General features: G+C 38.7%; 2 protein-coding genes across 2 annotated transcripts in view; one reads left to right on the forward strand and one right to left on the reverse strand.

Annotated features, from left to right (window-relative positions):
- Positions 1-1,669: 1,669 nt before the first annotated feature.
- LOC141437990 (uncharacterized) lies at positions 1,670-7,284 on the forward strand. The gene is made up of 6 exons (XM_074101600.1): positions 1,670-2,033; positions 3,164-3,286; positions 3,964-4,099; positions 4,615-4,710; positions 5,615-5,753; positions 6,903-7,284. Exons 1-6 carry the CDS (start codon positions 1,788-1,790, stop codon positions 7,069-7,071), a joined length of 909 nt encoding a protein of 302 aa, XP_073957701.1. The 5' UTR covers positions 1,670-1,787; the 3' UTR covers positions 7,072-7,284.
- Positions 7,285-8,722: 1,438 nt separating this feature from the next.
- The window catches only part of Arf6 (ADP-ribosylation factor 6), a 44,577-nt gene continuing 33,567 nt past the window's right edge, over positions 8,723-19,732 (reverse strand). The window contains exons 3-7 of the mRNA XM_074100973.1: positions 18,971-19,079; positions 15,695-15,850; positions 13,826-13,972; positions 12,854-13,055; positions 8,723-11,792 (exon numbers count right to left, since the gene is read on the reverse strand). Of these exons, the coding sequence (XP_073957074.1) occupies positions 12,913-13,055; positions 13,826-13,972; positions 15,695-15,850; positions 18,971-19,052 (528 nt within the window). The 5' untranslated portion in view covers positions 19,053-19,079 and the 3' untranslated portion in view covers positions 8,723-11,792; positions 12,854-12,912. The remainder of the gene's footprint in view (positions 11,793-12,853; positions 13,056-13,825; positions 13,973-15,694; positions 15,851-18,970; positions 19,080-19,732) is intronic.

Consider the following 19,732-nt stretch of genomic DNA (forward strand, 5'->3'; position numbering starts at 1 on the left):
GCGAATTTTACGATCGGCCGCCGACATAGATAGATACCCAGAAAGCGAGTAAGCCAATACCAAATCCTAGCCTATTGTAGTGCTAGATGAATGGCATAGTGAGTCAAGACCAAAATATGAATACTTGGTGACTACTACAAATGATTCACGAATCACTTCAGGGTACCTACACAGGGTTATCTTGCAAAATTTTGCCGCAAGTACTTTTTGTGTTTACGTACACATAGGGATGGCTGTATCTGAGGGCAGGGCTGAATCTGAATAACCGTAATGGAAGAACACTGCCAGACATATTGGTTTACAAGAACGAAACCACGGTTAAAGGTTAGTATTAGCAGAAAAAAGAAAGGGTTAAATCGCCAACGCAAACACGCTATAACTTTCCGCCATAAACTTCTTTGCCGTCCTAAAAAACCGCTCCCAAAGATGAGATTTGGCGGTACACGTAAGTAAACAAAAAATCTCATCACAATATCGATGCAAAAAGACCAGCCCTTCATTTAGGCTACTCGACCGATGCTTCAAGTTTTCCGGGGAGGCCTTGAGTGTCCCTACGTGATCGGTGTGCGTTATCGAACATAAATGAACTACTTGATATTAACAGCCTTCCAAGGGTCGGAACAGCTTAAGCCGTCCGTTGACCGTTGATGCGTTTGATCTCGCAAAATAAGTTGAGATGTTAAAATAAAAATCGACCAAGTGCGAGTAGAATATGGTAGAATCCACATGGAGAGAGTTCCGTACGATGTTTTTCTTGATTTTCGTCAACTTCGATTGATGGCTCAGTTCTTTGATCATAAGTTGAGATGTTCTTAAAATAAAAATCGACCAAGTGCGAGTACAATATGGTAGTATCCACATGGAGAGAGTTCCGTACGGTGTTTTTCTCGGGTAATAAACTTTTTGGTTACATAATAAAAAAAGTTATAACACATATTTAATACATATATAGGTAGAGTCATTCACGATGACGCGTGCCGTGGTTCTTATTACAACGTCATTAATGGCTAATTTTGACAAAATCACGCGTCTTCGTGGATGGCGCTTGCCGATCCGCGGTCTCTATTCGAGAACTTTTCGGCCCCAACGGTCATCTGTTCTTCGTGCTATATGGCCTGCCCATTACCACTTCAACGAGCTAATTCGCTTGGCTATGTCGGTGACCCTTGTTCTTCTACGTATCTTCTCATTTCTGATTCGATCCCGTATAGAAACCCCAATATTCAACGTAAATATTCAACGTAACCTTATAGTCAACGGAAATAAAAAATAAGACGTTATACTTAGCACGAAGTAACCGAAACTAAATATATTGACGTAAGTAATTAATTACTTCCTATTTAGGTACATATGTCATAATATCAGAGAAATATGTAAAAAGGAATCTTTCACCTGAATTCGGTGCTGTTACTCGTATTCTGATAACTCCTGTAAATATGTATTAATAGGTCCTGTAAATAGATTCATTCAGTCACACTCCGTGAACTTTTTCCAAAACTATTTCAACAACAACAGACGAAGGCACCGCAACGCAACAAACCAGCGAAACTAATCTAACTTTCTGATTCTGACCCTAACTTTAGACAAAAACCTTTTTCACGCAGTAACAAAAAATACCAGCCCAATACAAACTTGTGTATCTGTACGAAAAAGGGAAAAAATCGAAAATCGAATCAAACAAGTCAGTGTCAAATTTTCAGTTAAAATGTGAATACTGAAAAAAAATACAAACACTCGTACCATCATATTTTTCCAACAAAATCCAGCAAAAACATAGTAAAGTTACAATGCAGTTAATACATGACCACCAAGCAATAATGACGTCGGTGAAGGAAGTAAACCACACTATTTTCGCAAAAGACCCATCTTCAGATCAGCTGGATGTGAAGGAGAGACGGTCTTCTAATGCATCGCTGCTCCTTATGAACCCAGTGGCCAGTGGAGACAATATGGCAACTGGGCTGAACTCAACCCATAAACTGAAAGAGGAACTGCCACCTCTGGTACCGTGCTGTGAAGGCAGGGAGCTGCAGGTAATTTGAAAATGAATCCTTATGCGGTCGTGCTAGTGTTTGTTACGGTTCACTCTAAAACAGTTGGATGGATTTGGATTAAATTGACTATTTAGTTAGCGAGACGTTTAACAATACACAGGCTATTTTTTATCCCAGTTGTTCAAACTTTTTAAGCATTAATAACTGCTATTTAGACGTACTTCGCCCTTCTGAATAAATACTTTTCAGTTCAAAAAATAGTCTAAAAATAGCCTTTTGTGAAAAGAGCAGTTATTAAAGCGTCATACAGTCTGCTGTGACAAACATACAGCTTGGAAAATTATACAAATTAAACGGTTCAACTCAAGATTATAAATAAGGAAAGGGCCAACTAGTTCCGATGTATTCGGATCATCTTTATTGTTTGTAATTTTCCAAATAATGTTTCATGGGAGCTTAATTAGGCAATATCAGGTACATCACAACTCTCAAAATCCTTTTTCCTGACAAATCCTGACGTCTGGTAAGCCTAGTCCAAACTGTCCTGCTTGATTGATGGCCTCCGATATGCGGGTGAGGTTTTTGTCCCTCCGCAAAACGTTTATATTGAAAACGGGCACTGATTAAATTCGGACCCCTCTTCATTCAATAAGCTTCCAAATTTTGTAGGGTGACTTGTCGAACATAATAAAGTAAAGGTCATGAGTAAGTAGGTTTTATTTAGATTGACAGTTAATTGGTATGTGTACCTATATAGAAACAAAAATATTAGCGCACTGAATAGAGACAGGTGGCCACACGTGTAAGTAGGTACCTAAATTAACTTGGCTATGTCAATTTCATCCTCCGTCCCGCCCCTATACATGTTATTGGTGCGGTGCGTTATGTTTGCCGATTAGTTGGAGTTCAAAAGCTGCTAAAAATTCTATCTACAGGAAATTTTCAAGTTAAAGTACAACGAAACTTTGGAAAGTCAGTAACAAAAATGTATGACCTGTTACGGTGCTCGAGATGAACTACACACGAGTACTGCCAATGCGTGTAAATCATTTTGAAAGTGAAAACAGCTCATAAGTACACATCTGCTGCTGTCCGCACCAGTGAAACCCACGAGGCACAGGTGACTCATCGGACTGACAAACTGATAAATAAAAGTTTGAAAATTTCAGATAAACGAAGATCTCGTGCGCAGCGGGCTATCTGCTATCTCAGTGAAACACGGCAACGTGATCCAAAGCCTCAGTCTCTCACATGCTTGCGAGAAGCTGCAGGTCGCGCCTGGACTTGTCAAGGTTATTTTTAATTATTACGACCGTTATGGGCAAGCCGTATAGCACGATGAACTGATGGCTGTTGGGGCCAAAGAGTTCTCGAATAGAGACCACGGATCAGCAAGCGCAGCGTAGGACGTCCACCAACGACATGGACGGATGACCTGTTTAAGGCCGCGGGTTCACGGTGGATGCAGGCCACTTCCAACCGAAGCAACTGAAGTGAAGGGATATGGGGGAGTCATAAGTATAGCCAACTGTGGACGTCCTACAGCTAATATAATGATGATGAGGGATGGTATATCCTTACATTTCGAAGATTTTTGTTTTTTTGGCTAAAGCATTGTTGCTTTGTGTTGCCAAGTTTTATGTTTTTTCATGTTAAAAATACCTATAAAACTTGGCAACACAAAGCAACAATGAAATACAAAGAACCTTTCCCGGGCTATTGTTGCTGACTCTTACACGTAGCTTAAATACGGATCTTTTGTACTCCCGTAAAAATAAGGAGCGGTTTTATTTCCGATGCATAAATTATTTGTGATAAGTAAATACCGCGGATCAATTTCGAAATGAAATTCCTAAGAGTTCCCATGATAATTAGACCATAGAAAATTAACGGGCTTCACAAAACTCTAGGCAACTCCCAACGCCGCCGCAAGTTTTTTAAGACTATTTGCTTACCTATTAACTTGCAGCACCGGAATTCGTTCCGTTGCCTCCACCGACCGGACCTGAAGCGTGTGCCGTACTTGCGTCGTCTGACGCCGGACGAGCTGGAGCTGCTGTTCCGGGGCTCTTCTGACGTCCCCTCGTTTGTGGCTTCTAGGAGCGGTAAGTGTCTCCCCAGAGAGCTAAAAAGGCATGGTTCGGCTTGGATCGGCTCGGCCGACGTGTTTTTCGCTCTTATTGCGTAGACACAAGGACCAGTAGGACAGATGGACTGCAATCTAGCTTCAACGGAAAAATGTATGGGCAGTCGGCAGTTGCGGTTACGTTGCAGTTGGGATGCAGTCCGTCTGTACTGGCCCTAAAGCGTTTTTCTAAATCGGCTTTTGCCGATTTCGCGTCGATAAATATGCAAGGAGACCCTAAATGTCTATTTCAGCACTGCCATTCATTCCGTTGCCTCCAGCAGCCGGAGCGGAAAAGAGTGCCTTGTGCTATAACTAAATCCACTGCCTTTCTAGAGTCTTCACCTACCTTATTCACGTAAGCTGACATGACGGCGATATTCGTCTGTCGAGCGAACGAATGCAATATCATGCATAATTCTCACACAGTTAATCCTGCTTAATTTATACTTCAGTTCTTTGACCAGCCTACCGGAATTTATATATTTTTTACAGAAAATCAAGACGAAATCACGAAAATCATGATGCCTCCTGAGGAAAATCTTCGGAACAGAGATCTGCGAACAAAAGAAAACTGTTGTGCAGATGATGGTACATATCTAACTAACCTACACTACTTACTTACCAAAAAAAAAACTGCATCAACTTTAAATTTATATGTAACACCATGTGAAAAAAATTTCGTAACAGGCATTAATTCTTAAAACTAACTGACATCTTAATCTTACCTCCGCCATTCTTTTGAAAAACCAAATAAGTATACTTAATAAGAACACTTAAAAATTACTTATCGTCGTTTTAACTTTAGTCTCAGAACTACCAACAAAATATTTGAGACAACTTGGAAATGGGGCAATTAATCATTCGCTCCTTATTGACCTGTCAGCTATTCATTAACTTTGACCGATGGGCGGCTGGAGATGCGAAAATTGGCCTAATTAGATTTTTCCTTCAAAATATCTGAAGTTTAACCGGCCTCAGCCACAATTTTCGGTTTCGAAAAATTAAGTTAAGTTTTTCTAAAATCGCAATCGAGATGAATCTCAACGTCAAAGACAGATAGGTAGGTACACTCGAACCAACTGAATCGTGTCCCGCTGTGAAACCATTTCGTGGAGAAAATCATAGTGACATGGCATTGCTTGACAATGGAATTTATTAGTACTGTGAGAACGTTCTACGGTTCGACTGTTCCTACATTCGAGGAAACTGAATCACCTATCAGGGTAGAACCTTTGTGCTGTTAACGTCGACATCCCACACATCTGCCAAAGAAATCATAATGAAATCGATGGTACTGGATTCAGTTTCCTAGAACAGTAACAGATAACTAGAATTAAAGCTAAGATTGTCGGATAGTGGAGAAACTCATTCAGTTTTCACTCTGCACTTTTAAATTTTCGCACAATTGTCGTTCCAAATCGATATTCTACACGACTTCTGGGTTCCATCACTATATTAATTCTACTTACTTTTCCCCTTGTCCATTGTTTAGCGAACGCTGCAGGCCTCCACCCGATTCCAGAGACACGTTCCGGTGCAGAAGACGTGCCGATCGGCATGCGGCTCCACGGCGCCAGGGCTCGCCTCTACACCTCCGTGCTGGCTGGGACAAAAGCCGGAGACCATCTCGAGTAAGTTCAGCCTGGAACATGCTGTAGGTTATACAAAGTATCTCAAACTGAACCCGCCAAAGATATTTCACTGAGATATCATTCATGATGACGTCGTCTTTGCCCCATTATACCTTGAACATAGGCTATATCTAAAGCCGCGAGGTCATTTGAGCAACCTCAGACCGAGAAGTCTCGACTTGGCTAAATGAAACTACTCCCTCTCGATGCTTAAAGTTCAAATTAAAACACAAAACAGATAGGTACAGAAGTCAATCACATGTACCTATGTACATACCTACTTCACTTTCATACCTACGAGTAATATGCTCGGCGGTCTCTCTAGGGTTGTCAACAATGTCTTATGCACAAAAAACTATCGTGATAGTGGCACTCGTATCTAGTTGTTTGATTTATTGTTGAGAATGAAACGGGAAGAACGGAATTATTAATTAATAATAACTAAAGTATTTTCATTTTAATGTCATTGTTACCACTACTGGTAGCTTAAAAAACGACAATTCACCGTTTAATGTTGAAACTACCTTCCACTGAACAGTTATAATAACTTTTTTTTGTTGCTCTGGGCTCTGTCGCACTGGGCCCAACCGGTCCGAGATATCGTGTCTGTGAGCAGTGTCATGTATATTTACGTTGCTCGAGCGCACTTTGTATGTAGATTGATTTCTGTACCTATCTGTTTTGTGTCAAAAACGCGACGCCACCAGACGTGGGTGAAGCAGCTAATGTGTTAATAGTCACTATAGTATAGACAGACTATTAAAAAAGAGAATAGATAAGTACAACGTACCTACACAAAAAACTTAGAGGAAGTTTTTAGCTGCTGTGCGCATACATTCCGATTTGAGGCGAAGCGCCCGTCTCCACTGAATGAACGGCTCGGTCTGAGGCGTCTTTTGAGCGCACCAAAAAACAGACAAAATGTGATTCGGCCCGCAGCGAGGAATTCGCCTTGTGAATGGTGCGGCGGGCCTCAGATTTAGGCAGCATCTCCACTTGCGTTGCCTCGGATCGGGACTGGCACTCACCCGAGGTTGCCTCTGCTGGATAATACAAGATTGGAGAAAAGCGCACTCGCTTTAATTTGGCACTTGCACGAATTCGACTCTACATCTCGCCGTAATTTAAGTTTGTTTTATGTCGTTTCAGTGGCGAATCCTTAAACGAAGAATACGACGCCCGAGTACCAGTCGACATAGTACCAGAAGACGAAGTCCAGCTAAACGAAGAACTACAAATCATTCTCCCTCCACGATGCGATGACACCGCAGCAGACTCTTCTACCTCCTCCACTTTAACAGATAACAGTACTAGTTGAAACTGAACTTTACTAATGCATTTACTAGTCCATTGTAAGCTAAGCTACCTTTAAATGATTGCTCATCACAAATTCACGTATCGCAGTCGCATTGGCTTGAAAGCGCGTCAAAAAATAATGAGGCTGATGCAAACTTCTAAGGAAACTCTTGGGAAACTTGTCATGTATATTGGTTGGATGCTCAATGAGATAATAAATACGTATTGAAACTTATATTATTTGTACTTTACTTGTATCAGTATTAACTGAGATTTTAATAGGGAATATTACTGCTATTTTCTGCCGTCAGAGTGCAGCACTAGCACAAAACAGTCAGTTTTTGAGTACCTATGCCATAATATCATATCTGGGTGACCGAGCTCCGCTCGGGCTAAAACTCAGTACCAAGCGTTTTCCCAGAGATAAAACCAAGCTAGATCGATTTTTCACACCCGAAAACCAAATTACATCGAAATCCTTGGAGCCGTTTCCGAGATCCCTGAAATATATATACATATACAAGGTGTTAATTCAATAAGTAACTGAAACCTCCGACACCCCAAAAATATTTTTTCACTTCTCATGCTCGTAAAGTTCGTGTTTATGCTGTATCTAGGCGATATAAAATGACTTTTTATGCTCTAGTGCATAAAATAAAATCTTCGTCTAATACCAACTTAAGACCAAGGTAATCAGGAGTCAACAGCCACAAACAAAAAAGTTTCTATAGTTATATTTTTTAATTTATATAAAACTAAAAATCAATCGAATCAGTCATAATAAATCAGTAAAATTAAAATAATGGAATTATTATAATAATGCATAAAAAATAAAAGTGAATAATTGGTTCCACTGTTGCTATTTCATTGCCTCGCCATCGAAGTGAAAAGCAGAGTGTAAAACTCTAGCATTAAACCCATTTTCCCCTCGACGTGTATATCCACCCTCGCCTATACGTATAAAAATGGCTCTGTTGTTGTACAATCTACTATTTTCATTTTAAGTTAATATATAGCATTTATTTTTGAATACCTTATTATTTTAAAAGATATTCGTGTGTTTTGCTAAGTCAGTAATTCTACTTCATTTCTAACTCTACACTCATGATTTGTATGTGTCAGTTGCGCTTTGAAGTTTTAAAAGAAAAACACACAGTGACAGCAAACCGGCCAGTATTAAATTATTAAAATAGTATGGAACCTGGCTAAAACATTTAATTAGCGCCTGTTGCAGTCGTAACTTTTAGACCGGGCACAATAAAAAAGGGATTTAAAAACAGAAACACAACCTAATTTAAAACATAGTGTAATCGACTCTAGTCTCGATTCTGAGCCAACTACTTTCTGGTTTTCAGTTATTTAATTACCACCTTGTATATCTACAAGAATTACTCGTTTAAACTTTTCGACGCAAACGACTCATATAGGTACTAATACTCTTTGGTCATGATCTGTCATGGCGACAAAATATAAAGAGACCTGACGGTTTGCGCTAGTGTCGCACTATTGAGGACCAGTTTGGGACCAGTTATAATGTAGTGGTTATATTCTCTTTGCTCAGAAGTTTATGAACTCGACTGTACACAATTCGGGTACATGGGCGCGATGTTGTTAACAAGGAGAAAAGATAATATTTTTGTTAGACCGTATTTTGCTAGTTTAATAAAACAAAATTTAAGTGTGAATTTATATTGAATAACTTTCTACAATATTATACAGCAGACTGTAATTCGTACCCACACTTTCGCTTCCCGATAATATAATATAACGCACCAATACTATTAGGTTCAAAATTTAAACTAAATACAATTTATATTTAACTCAATTTATACATCACAAGTGCATTACAATTACTAATTTAATTGCACCTTTTTTAAAGCGAAACTTTTGTGTACATTTTCTGCAAAGACCTTATGAGTTATGAGACTGGTAACCTATTTAAAATTGGACAGTGATTAGAGTGCGGCACGTAACATACCTGAGCTTTAGCTTGTCGCAGTTTGATATTGGAACGTTCTAGACGCGAACGCTTGCCGAACGTTAGCTAAGGGCGGTTACAGACTAACGTTTTTTCTGCACGCATACGGTCGCTTTGGCATGCGTAAGGCATACGTACTTCCACGCGCGCTAGATTAACCTAACGCGCGTTCTCATTCTTGTGTGTTCAACCACATCTGTACGCGGATAAACCCGCTTCCAAAAACGAGCTTATACGCATAAATAAAACGCTAGTCTGAAACCGTCCAATGACACAGGGTTTACGTAATTACTATCACCATAAAACATTATTCGTTGAGTGAGTCCTGACAATCGCGTCTAACATAGGAGCTATATAGGTACTATCAAACTGTTACAGATAATCGCATTAGGTATTATTATGTATACCTACACTGTGATAATTACCAGAATAACAAATAGCCTGCGATTTGAATCACAATAATCATCTAGGAACGTGCAAGATAATTTTATACCAAATTTGGCTGCAGTAATCTAACAAAAGCGAAGATAAATATTGTCATGTCATTATTACTAGTTCAGAGTATTAACCAATAGTACAGGAAACTGGTAAACATAAAATAATCATATCACAAAGGAACAGAAGTAACAGAATAACAGTTTGATTGACATTTTGATTAAATGATTTAAGGTAAGACATGTCAATACCTACAAATATGGAAGAACTTGCATCTTCTAATCGGATGGTCCCGATACACAACTCCGTGGTACATCAAAAGCTGTAAGCTGAAAAACATCCTAGCATACAACTAAACAAGATCTCGTGAAGTATATAATACTCCTAATCCTTTACTTTGAAAGCAAACTGGTTAGGCGAAGATGAACAACACTTTCTTGAGTTCAAACTTGAAAAAAACCTTATTATAATTTATCAAATAATGTTGAAAGTAGTTTTTGGTCAGGTTACTGGTTAAGAAGGTAATATAAAACACATTCATAATTGATAATGTACATTTGTAGGTACCGAAAAAAATAGAAATTATGCAACTATGAAAACTTTTATTCACACTAGTCGTTCCCTAGTCTAGGAAGTGTTTTTCTCCTTGCCCAAATGAATTTGGCTTCAAAGTAACCAGGGATAAAAAAAAACAAAACTGAAGCAGACAGACACAATATGATTATTTACGCCAATTCGGTGGCTTTAAGATATTTGTACCTATTACTTTTGGAGTTTGTTAATGAGAATGCCTCAAATTAGGACAAGAGCTAATCAATCAATGCCAAACATAACTTTTTACCTTGAACTCACACCTTGTTCCCCGTATTATAACTATCTATTACCAGCACTGGAAGGGAATAAATATTTCACACTTCAAAAAGATTTTGGTCACTTTAACTGTCAATTTAGGTTCCGGAAATTAGGTATGACGAGCGAAGCAACGATGAGTGTCCAGTAAAAGTACCACAACTCGCGAGCCGAGCGAGCGAAGCGAACGCGCCACGGCAGCGGCTGCAAAGCGCCAGGACCTATTAATTTAGGTAATATGTAACTTGCCCCCTACCAGTGCTGATTATGTAAATTGGTAACGTACGGGCAACACAAGTTTTCGATGTTCTTGAAAATTTTCGCGTACTTAACCCTATAGTAACAAAAAAAGTTATTTTTCTTTGACACTGACTTTGCAAATATCAAGCTACTTAGAACACAATACGAAGTAGAAAGAAGTGGGTCAGTCGATCACTTTCAGTGTGTAAAAATAAAAACGGGAGATAACCAGACTCTATTTCGTTCACACTTATGAAAGACCAAAGCTATTCGAAGTATATATCGCGTATCGTGGCAATTTAACCAAGACTTACTTAATACTTACGTGACTCGTGTTGCAATCTGTATGATTTAATGCATAATTCTTGATCTATGAATTCTGGACTATTACAGCTTTGCACACAAAATATAGCAACATCAAATCAAAGATAGATTATAAGATACTCTTCGTTATGTACATACATTGTGAAAAACATCAATATGTACACTGATTTACAACATTTTTGTATTTATAGCTTGACTGTTTAGGTTAACATAATGGACGACTATACTTTCGTTATTACTTTAAATATTTTACACATACAAATATGAACGGCTTATGCTACTGCTTTCTTGGAGTCAAAGTCTTCAAAAATTACTTTTGTCTAAAAGTTAATAAAGACAACTATATTATATTACATATAATATATTGTATAGTTGGTAATCTAGAAACAGTCAAGATACAAAAACAAATATCTAGAAAGTTACTGCGCAGGCGTGCATTAGCTCTTACTTGAGAAATATACATATTGCGTTCATCCTCCAACACTCATTTCATTCACTTGATTACTATTAATGCATTAAAAACTTTGAATTTCTACCATACTAACTATCATACAAAATTGGAGGTACACATTAAATTAATATAATAAAAAAAATCTTTACTCTAAGTAATCATCTTTTAAATAACATAAAAAAATAATAAATCAATCGATACAACAAACTTCTAATTTTTTTTAATTAAATAATGGAATAATTGATTTTTTCAATTGCGTGACGAGTCTTGTTCACGAATGTAGCTAACTAACTAGTAATTGAATAGTCCTTGGTGCGGTCTCTCGGACACTGGAGACAGTCTTGCTTTGTTTGCACCTTCACTAAGTGTTATTTCGTTCAGTACATCGACACTGGTTCACATGGAAATACAAGATTCGACGGCACGGGCGCAGCTTACTTAAATTAAATGGCATCGAAATCTTCACCTGAAACGAACAACGATTACAATTAGTAATTAAGCATTTAATTATGGCTGCTTTTCTACCAGAGATGTGCGGGGATGTGTTGCGATTGCGAGGAATGTGTTCTTTTCTTTGGTACATACCAATAGAAACGATTATTTGAGTGGATCAACTATTTCTTGTTACTATTCTGTCCCGTCAGCGAGGGGACAAAAGTAGTACAGTTTACTGTTGTGTTTCGGCGTGGAGAGTAAGACAGCCGGTGAAATTACTGGCACTTGAGGTATTACAGTATCCGAGGCGTCTAGGTTGGCAACGCATCTGCAATAACCCTGGTATTGCAGAAGTTTATCGGTGGTATATCTCTTACCATCAGGAGACCCTATGTTGCTCTTTATTGCCATAAAATCAAATAAAAAAAGGTTTAATAAAAGAAATGTTATAGTTACATTATACTAACATTCTTATTAGATGACCAATTATAGAAGGGGCTTAGAACTACACATAAGTGTGCTTGTTATAGCCTAAATTGAATAAAGATATCCTGAGTTGCCTCGATTTCCTTAGGATCCAATCGTCAGATACTGATTTGGTGCTAATGGGACCTAATTGAAAGCAAAAATTTTCAAAGGTTCATAAATGACCGTAAAAAATACTGACCATAAGAGCGAGCGATTTGTGGGCAAGTTTGAAAGCGAAGCGAGCGCGCAACGAGTTTACTGCGAGCGCACAGCGAGCTGCGTATAACACTCAAGCATCATAAAACCTATTGTACACTCGCGGCGAAAATGTTGCTTGCTTTCAACTCGGCCAAAAATCTACAGTGTGATAACGCTCTAATTTTAAAATTTTCAGACAACAGAGAGGTCCTCAATTATGCTAGTTATCCATAACCTACATAAGTAACAACAAATTAAAATAATTGTGATTTTGTACTTTAAGCAAGTTTCCACATTATAGGACAGTTAAACTTATTAGCTATCATCCTTAGAATGCTGTTACTGCTGCCTCTCACTTATAACGCATTATAACGCACACTTATAACGCATTATATAACGCACACTGCTATGTAAAGGTATCCTCACCGTGGCGTGGCGTGGCGTGGCGTGGCGTGGCGGCGCGCCGGCCCCGCCTACTCCGCAGCTCATAACTTGTGGTTGCTGGTGAGCCAGGTGAGCCCTTCGTAGAGTCCGTCGCCGGAGGTCGCGCACGACGGCTGCACGTACCAGTTGCGGTCGCGGATGCGCGTCAGGCCGAGCTTCTCTTGAATTTCGTGCGGCTTCATCGCTGGAATGGAAAAGAGGCGAAATGAGTAAGCTAAGTTAAGTTTCGGGTCCGTAGCAGACTGTAGTGCTGCTGCATCATAGATTCTAATGTATCGTATTATGCAGCATACGATGTGACACCACCGACGCCGATCGTCTCCTATTGCTGTTTGCAATCGGCTACAGAATTGGAACCACCTGAGGCTACGTTTCACCCATAGATGTGCGTGCGAGGATGGGATGCGAGGTTTGTCATGAACCAATAGAAACGCTTCATTTTCCTATCCTCGCTCCGCTCAACTGTTTCCACTAGAGCTGCGCTGAGCGAGGATGGGTAAATGAAGCGTTTCTATTGGTTCACGATAAACATTCCTCGCACATCTCTGGTGGAAACGCAGCTTCAACGTATAGGGTTAACAATCAACAAAGGTGACTTCTCTACGCTCTCCATTTCTAATAATGTCTATCCGGCTGGCTAACCTCCTCTACAGGTCGCATTACAAACACTCGTGAAATTTGTCGTCGTCGATTCAGTTTTTGGAAAAAAATAAAATGGTAGAGCCATACAGGTTTAACCCCACGTATGTTGGAACTAAAAAAGTACTGAATTCTAGTCTCTTCTGTTTTAATAAGCACATATTCTGCTGATTTAAAAAGAAATACAAAAATATAGCCTTAAATTTGGCACATATCTGTGTCAGGACATATGAGGGGTTAAAACTTAAAAAATAGATTTGTGAGGTTAACAGATCATAGAGCCACTAACATCTAATAATGAAACTGGTCGCTTACCATCTGGCAAGTCCTGCTTGTTGGCGAAAATGAGTATGATAGCGTCGCGCATCTCGCGATCGTTTATGATCCGGTGCAACTCCTGGCGCGCCTCGTCGATGCGGTCCCGGTCCGCGCAGTCGACCACGAATATTAGACCTTGAGTGCCTGTAAATGTATAGACAAACATATTTTACAGTAATACAAGAAGCAGGAATATATTGAAGCTCTTTGGCAGATTGCAGCATGCTCATATCTCTGGACAGCATCAGTTCTGATCAGCCGGTCTGTGCGACCGCTATTTCGGTGTCACCGTTATAATGATTTAGGGAGCGTATCACAGATATCGTCCGGTACATGTTGGAGCAGTAACTTACAAAGTTCTTAAGCTTTAGACTACGCAGAATGAGTATCTGTAGGTACATGCATGTAAGACTACAGGCCCTATACTACGCAGTGCAAAACTCGAACTTCGTATGTTGCCGTCCCGCTGACGCTTATGTCATTTAGTAGATAGGCGAGTGAAAGGGACGGTGCAATACGAACTTCGATTTGCGAGTTTCGTAGTAGCCCCTCAGCACTCGCTTGCCAACTATATTCGGTACGTAAAAGCCCATTATTGGCATAGATTACGTTATTAAAGTCGTTAGGAAGTTGCACCAGAATATCGGTTTCTTTTTTCTGTCTCATATGAATCTTTAAGAAAACGAAGAAAACCGACGAGTTCCAAGCTACTTTAACATTCTAGTGTTAGATTGGGCACTCGCGTTTGACAGCCTCTCTATATTTTACTTCAGCCGCATTATGTAGGGCACGGTAAGAGGTAAGTTCCCTTGACTTACTAATTTTAAGCTCAGTATAACAATCTTCAATATCAAACTATGAACAAACAAGGTTGAGAAAGGTGGCGCCTAGGGACTTTCAACACAAGCAAAACTCTTTAGCACAACACGGCTTAGAACATTGTATTGACCGCTTGTGCCGATTCACTAGTTGTCACGGCATGGAAACGAGTACAAATTAATAAATGATAACAAGTCAAAGTTTTACGACTTACACTGGGAAATACGTAAATTGTAAAGTGGAGTAGGATAGTGGAGTGGAATTATTTAAGAACCTCTCGTCGGAAAACTTTCACAGTTAAGAAAATGAAGGACAGAAGTTTGAGATCTTAGAAGTACTCAGTAAAATTGAAGATTAAGTGGGCGGTTCTTGAAGTTATTAAGTTCCTTTCTCTAAAATTGTTGTATGGCGAGAAGATTCATTTATTATTAGATAGCGTCAAAATATTTAAATATTTAGTAATTCTAACTTAGTTATGTACCTGAGCTAACAATATCTATAGCTAAACATGATAGAGCAGGGGTTCCCAAACTGTGCGCCGCGGCGGTGGTGTCTACCTGCGTGGGGCTCCTGTTACTGGAAACTTAGGCAATCTAGCAAAAATCATCATTGCTTATTTCAACTAGCCTGTGTCTGTAGCTGCAAGGACGCCGTGACAAAGTACTTAGCCTATAATTGCGCCGCAAACTGAAAAAGTTTGGGAAGCCCTGTGACAGAGTATACTTAGTGGCAGTTCGAGTATTTATCCACATATAAAAATAAGGAGTTTAGTGTTCGCCAACAAACTTTTTTGCGGTTTGGCGTCACGCCATAACGGCTGGACGGATTTTGATGAAATTTTGATTGAGAATAACGCAATACTTCTTTTTATGGGATCGGGATGCAAGTACGTAAAATCCCGAAATCTCATCCTCTAAGTTTAGAGTCATAAAAATTATGAACGGGTGTTCTGTATACAACGGTGCAATTTTTGGAAGAATTCCATGGCCATTTATTAATGGAAGTGGAGCAGCGGGTAAATGTAAGTGTAAATAATGAAACGCTCACCTGTGTAGTAATGCCTCCATAACGGTCGTATTTTGTCTTGCCCCCCGACGTCCCAAACGTTGAATTTGACGTTCTTATACGTGACAGTTTCCACGTTGAAACCGACCGTGGGTATCGTTGTGACTGACTGACCTAATTTTAATTTATACAAAATAGCTGAAGGTAATGTTAAGGATAATGTATTACGACATTAAAACAATCAATTAAACGATTAAAATTTTATTCAGTAATAAATTGTTGGCTTCGGCAAAATGTTGCCAGTGCTGCTGGAATCGCAACTAATCGAAACAAATGGAAGGAGAAAGGGGAGGCCTTTGCCCAGAAATGAGACACATCGTATAGGTTATTTAAAAAAGTTGAATGCCGGTTTTGCAAACATATTGAATCAGAGCCAATAACCTTTTGATTTATTTGTATTGCAAAATTGGTTTTTCCTGTTTTTGTTCTGAATTGTATTATTAGTAATACTATGTGATTTATCTCCTCTACGTCTCGCGTGACACATATACAATAATACCTACTTCACTGCATGTTGTGATTTCAAGTCGTCAACATACAAGGAAGGAAGCCATAACATGCGTGACGTAGCGTGGGCGTCAGCCCGGACGAAAGATAATTTTGCCGCCCTCTTATTCAAGTATTTTAATCTCAAATACTATAGTAATATTATAAAACATAAAACAACACGTGAACACCCTACCGTCACACTCAAGCCCATTCCAGAACGAAATAGCAAGCAATACGGCCGCCACGTCCGCTAACTCGACGGGCGCACGTTTGATAAGAACTGAATGCATGGTACAAACGAGTGTAAAACTACTAACATATGCAAGGCTCCAAAAATATGTACCACGTACTCCTTTGCTGACGTATTAAGGCTGTGGTAACATTTTTTGAACTGTATGAATCATATTTTTACACTTGGCTGTACCACGAAACTCGGTTAGCGCGATGTATGGGACGCCTGTAATTAAGCTACAGTCGCTATTTCTAGACGTCGTCATAATAGTTATCAACTCTCGGCGACTTAAAGCATCTGATACTTGGTTTGAACAATGTCAATTGGCATTGGACTCATAAAAAACAATGTTTATTCTTATAAGTTTTTTTTTCTTCATAAAATAGGCGAATTTAAGACACCTATTTGAAGGATTTTGGTTTTAGTTGCGTTTTAAATTTTTTACCCTATTTAGAAGTTACCGGAATTATAGCTACTTAACCATAGTGGCCATGGCGTTAAAAACTACGTTTTTCGTTCCCCATCACAATTATTTCAAAAAACGTAGTGTTTTCTGTCACCTGGCAGTGTTAGAATTAGGCGGTTTAGTTATATAACGTTTATTTACGATGAAAGTCAAACAAAGGTCAAACGTTATTTTGCAAATATACACACGATCAATTAGTATTTTTTTCCAAAAATGTTATAAAATGATTTAATAAACCTATTCCTCGAAATGGTTTTGGAATTAGACCACATTGTAAAAAAGTGATCAATGCCAATTGGCGTCTCAAATATTGAAATTCCCCATCAAACTATCTAAACATTTACATTTCTGAATTGAAATACACTAATATATTACAATGATAGATAAGTAAAATGTTTAAAATCCTTGACTGTACCAAATCCAAACCAAGTATAGGTGCTGTCGAGTTCCATCTCGATTCCATAATTACTTACTAAAATATTTGTTGCATAGACATACATAGCTATCACAAGGTCGCGGGTGAGCAAAGTAATTGTTTATAGTTTATTATTAAAATATAGCTGTAAATTTTATTAAAATTAACTAGATACGTTGGAGGTTCATTTCAAATTTCTCATTTTAAATCCACCTCGCACAAATAAACCACGCAGCGGAAACTTCGAAACTGTGCTGTGCAGTTGGCTCCCCAACGAAGCGTTAAATTATCGTACCGTGCATTTGTGCAGCGACTGCATCGCTAGTAGGTATATTAATTACGCCCGATTGTGTATGGCAATTATTTATCACTGAGCCATTAAACAGGTCACTTAAACGAGCATACATTGGTCCTGTCACATTCCTTCATGGGACATCCATGAGGAATAGTAACAAGTAGGTACATTTCTTTACGATTTCATTTGAAATAGTCTTCGCCAACAAAAAAACCATCTCGGATTTGCGTGTCTCGTAAGAAAAACTGTTTCACAAACAACGCTTAAGTTTTATGGAATCGTTAAAATTACCCGAAGCACGTACGTTATAAGTTATAATTCACCTAGGCTATCTCAAACGTATTTAATACAGAACTCAATATATCAACCTCCTCGAGTGGCCGGCAAAAAGGTGAACCAAGGGCAGACATCCAAATTAAACCTAAAGTATCCGGCACGAAGTAACTTTATATCTATCTGCGCCTTTAACTCCTTTAGTCTCTGCGGTGTTTACGCTGCTAAAATAGCCGAGGAACGTAGAAAAGCCCACCCGTCCACAATTTACGGCATTGTGTTTAATTTTATTGAATCCGCAGCTCAAGATGTAGCGAAATATAAGTGGCTCCGGCTATAAGCCTTTCTCTGCGATTAACGATTCGAGCACCACTTAACTACTTATCTTGAAGTAGCAGTCTTGAATATTGAATTTATCGCTGAGAATAAGTTTTAAGATTGTTTGGCTGTTAACGTGGGTTGGGATTTAATTATTTATTATTAATAATAGTACCTGGCCGACCGAGCTAAGCTCAGGCTAGAACTCGTCAATAAGCGTTTTTCCAAAGATAAGACTAATCTAGATCGATTTGTCATCCCCGAAAACCCCTACACACCAAATTGCATCGAAATCGTTGGAGACGTTTCCGAGATCCCCGAAATATTATAATGCTACTTACTATGTGTTGGGTGTGCAATAAATAGTTATTGTATTGTATTGTATAATATACAAGAATTGTTCGTTTAAAGGTATAAGATAGATAGTCAATTAGTCCATCTCCAGGTGAAATACCTAATAACACACTCCCACATGAAAGATTAGAAATTAAATGAGGGCGCCACTTTCTCCGTAACTGACACATTTTTGACGTTAAATACTTGAGTATAGCAACAGTTTTACAAGGATATGCTTAGTTTCTCTTTCATTCATAACAACATGTTCATGTTCCACTAACACTATACCACAGACTATACCATGATAGTGTTTGCAACTATGTTTCGTTGTTGCAGTGGAGCAGATCATGATAAGTGGTTAACGTTAACAGACAAGTCTGTTTTCATTTCACACACAAATTTGGTCAGACTAAACATGATTTAGTAAAGGATACTAGTCTTTCCAGCAGCATCGAGGCCCAGCATCAATATCCTCATCTCCTTGTTGCCAAAGATTTTTGATAGTAGCTTCCCCATTATGACCGGATCGCCTCAGCCGCACAACTGGAATTAAAAACAAACAAAACGTTATATGAAAATTAAAATATTTTATAGTGGATAAGTAAGACCTTATTATTACTAGTGGAGCTTCGATTTAAAATGTACCATCAGCCTAATATGTGGTCTACCACCCTAAATTTGATAATCGTTTGCATGTCATAAAACAATAATGCCAATAGACGTGTCTCTGTCAACTTGAAAGTTCGACTTTAGCGACGTAATCATTTGATAGGAACTTGTTTAAAAATTGATAGACCACTTATTTGGCTAATGGTACAATGGAACATTGCTGTGTTGACTTTGAGAAAACGATAGCTTTCATCTGGCCATATCCTACAAGAGATTTAGATATAAAAGCGAGCGACCAACAATAATGTTTTTATTTTCCTACAATGTCTTGAAAAACTACCGATAATTAAAGATATTAAAAGCGCTATCTAATCCCAACTTATCTCATTAAAGTTGGTCCCTACAACGCACAGGTTTCTATCGATTTGCCTGCCACTTTCGACAAATTATTTTCTCGATGATCGCAACTTTCTAATTTGCCATCGAAGGCTATTAGAAAAAATACCTTTTGAAGTCCACTGTGGCACAAATAAACTTGTTTATTTCAATTGAAGTGAGTGTTACGGCTTTAATTTTAGGAAGGAAGA

The sequence above is a fragment of the Choristoneura fumiferana genome, chromosome 18 (genome assembly GCF_025370935.1).
Source record: "Choristoneura fumiferana chromosome 18, NRCan_CFum_1, whole genome shotgun sequence".
NCBI classification, from domain to species: Eukaryota; Metazoa; Arthropoda; class Insecta; order Lepidoptera; family Tortricidae; genus Choristoneura; species Choristoneura fumiferana.

Excerpts from the sequence above, each read along its gene's own strand:
- LOC141437990 (XM_074101600.1), top strand. The coding sequence starts at position 1,788 with ATGCAGTTAATACATGACCACCAAGCAATAATGACGTCGGTGAAGGAA. Across the intron at positions 2,034-3,163 it reads GTGAAGGCAGGGAGCTGCAG|ATAAACGAAGATCTCGTGCG; the intron begins GTAATTTGAAAA and ends TGAAAATTTCAG. Across the intron at positions 3,287-3,963 it reads TCGCGCCTGGACTTGTCAAG|CACCGGAATTCGTTCCGTTG; the intron begins GTTATTTTTAAT and ends ATTAACTTGCAG.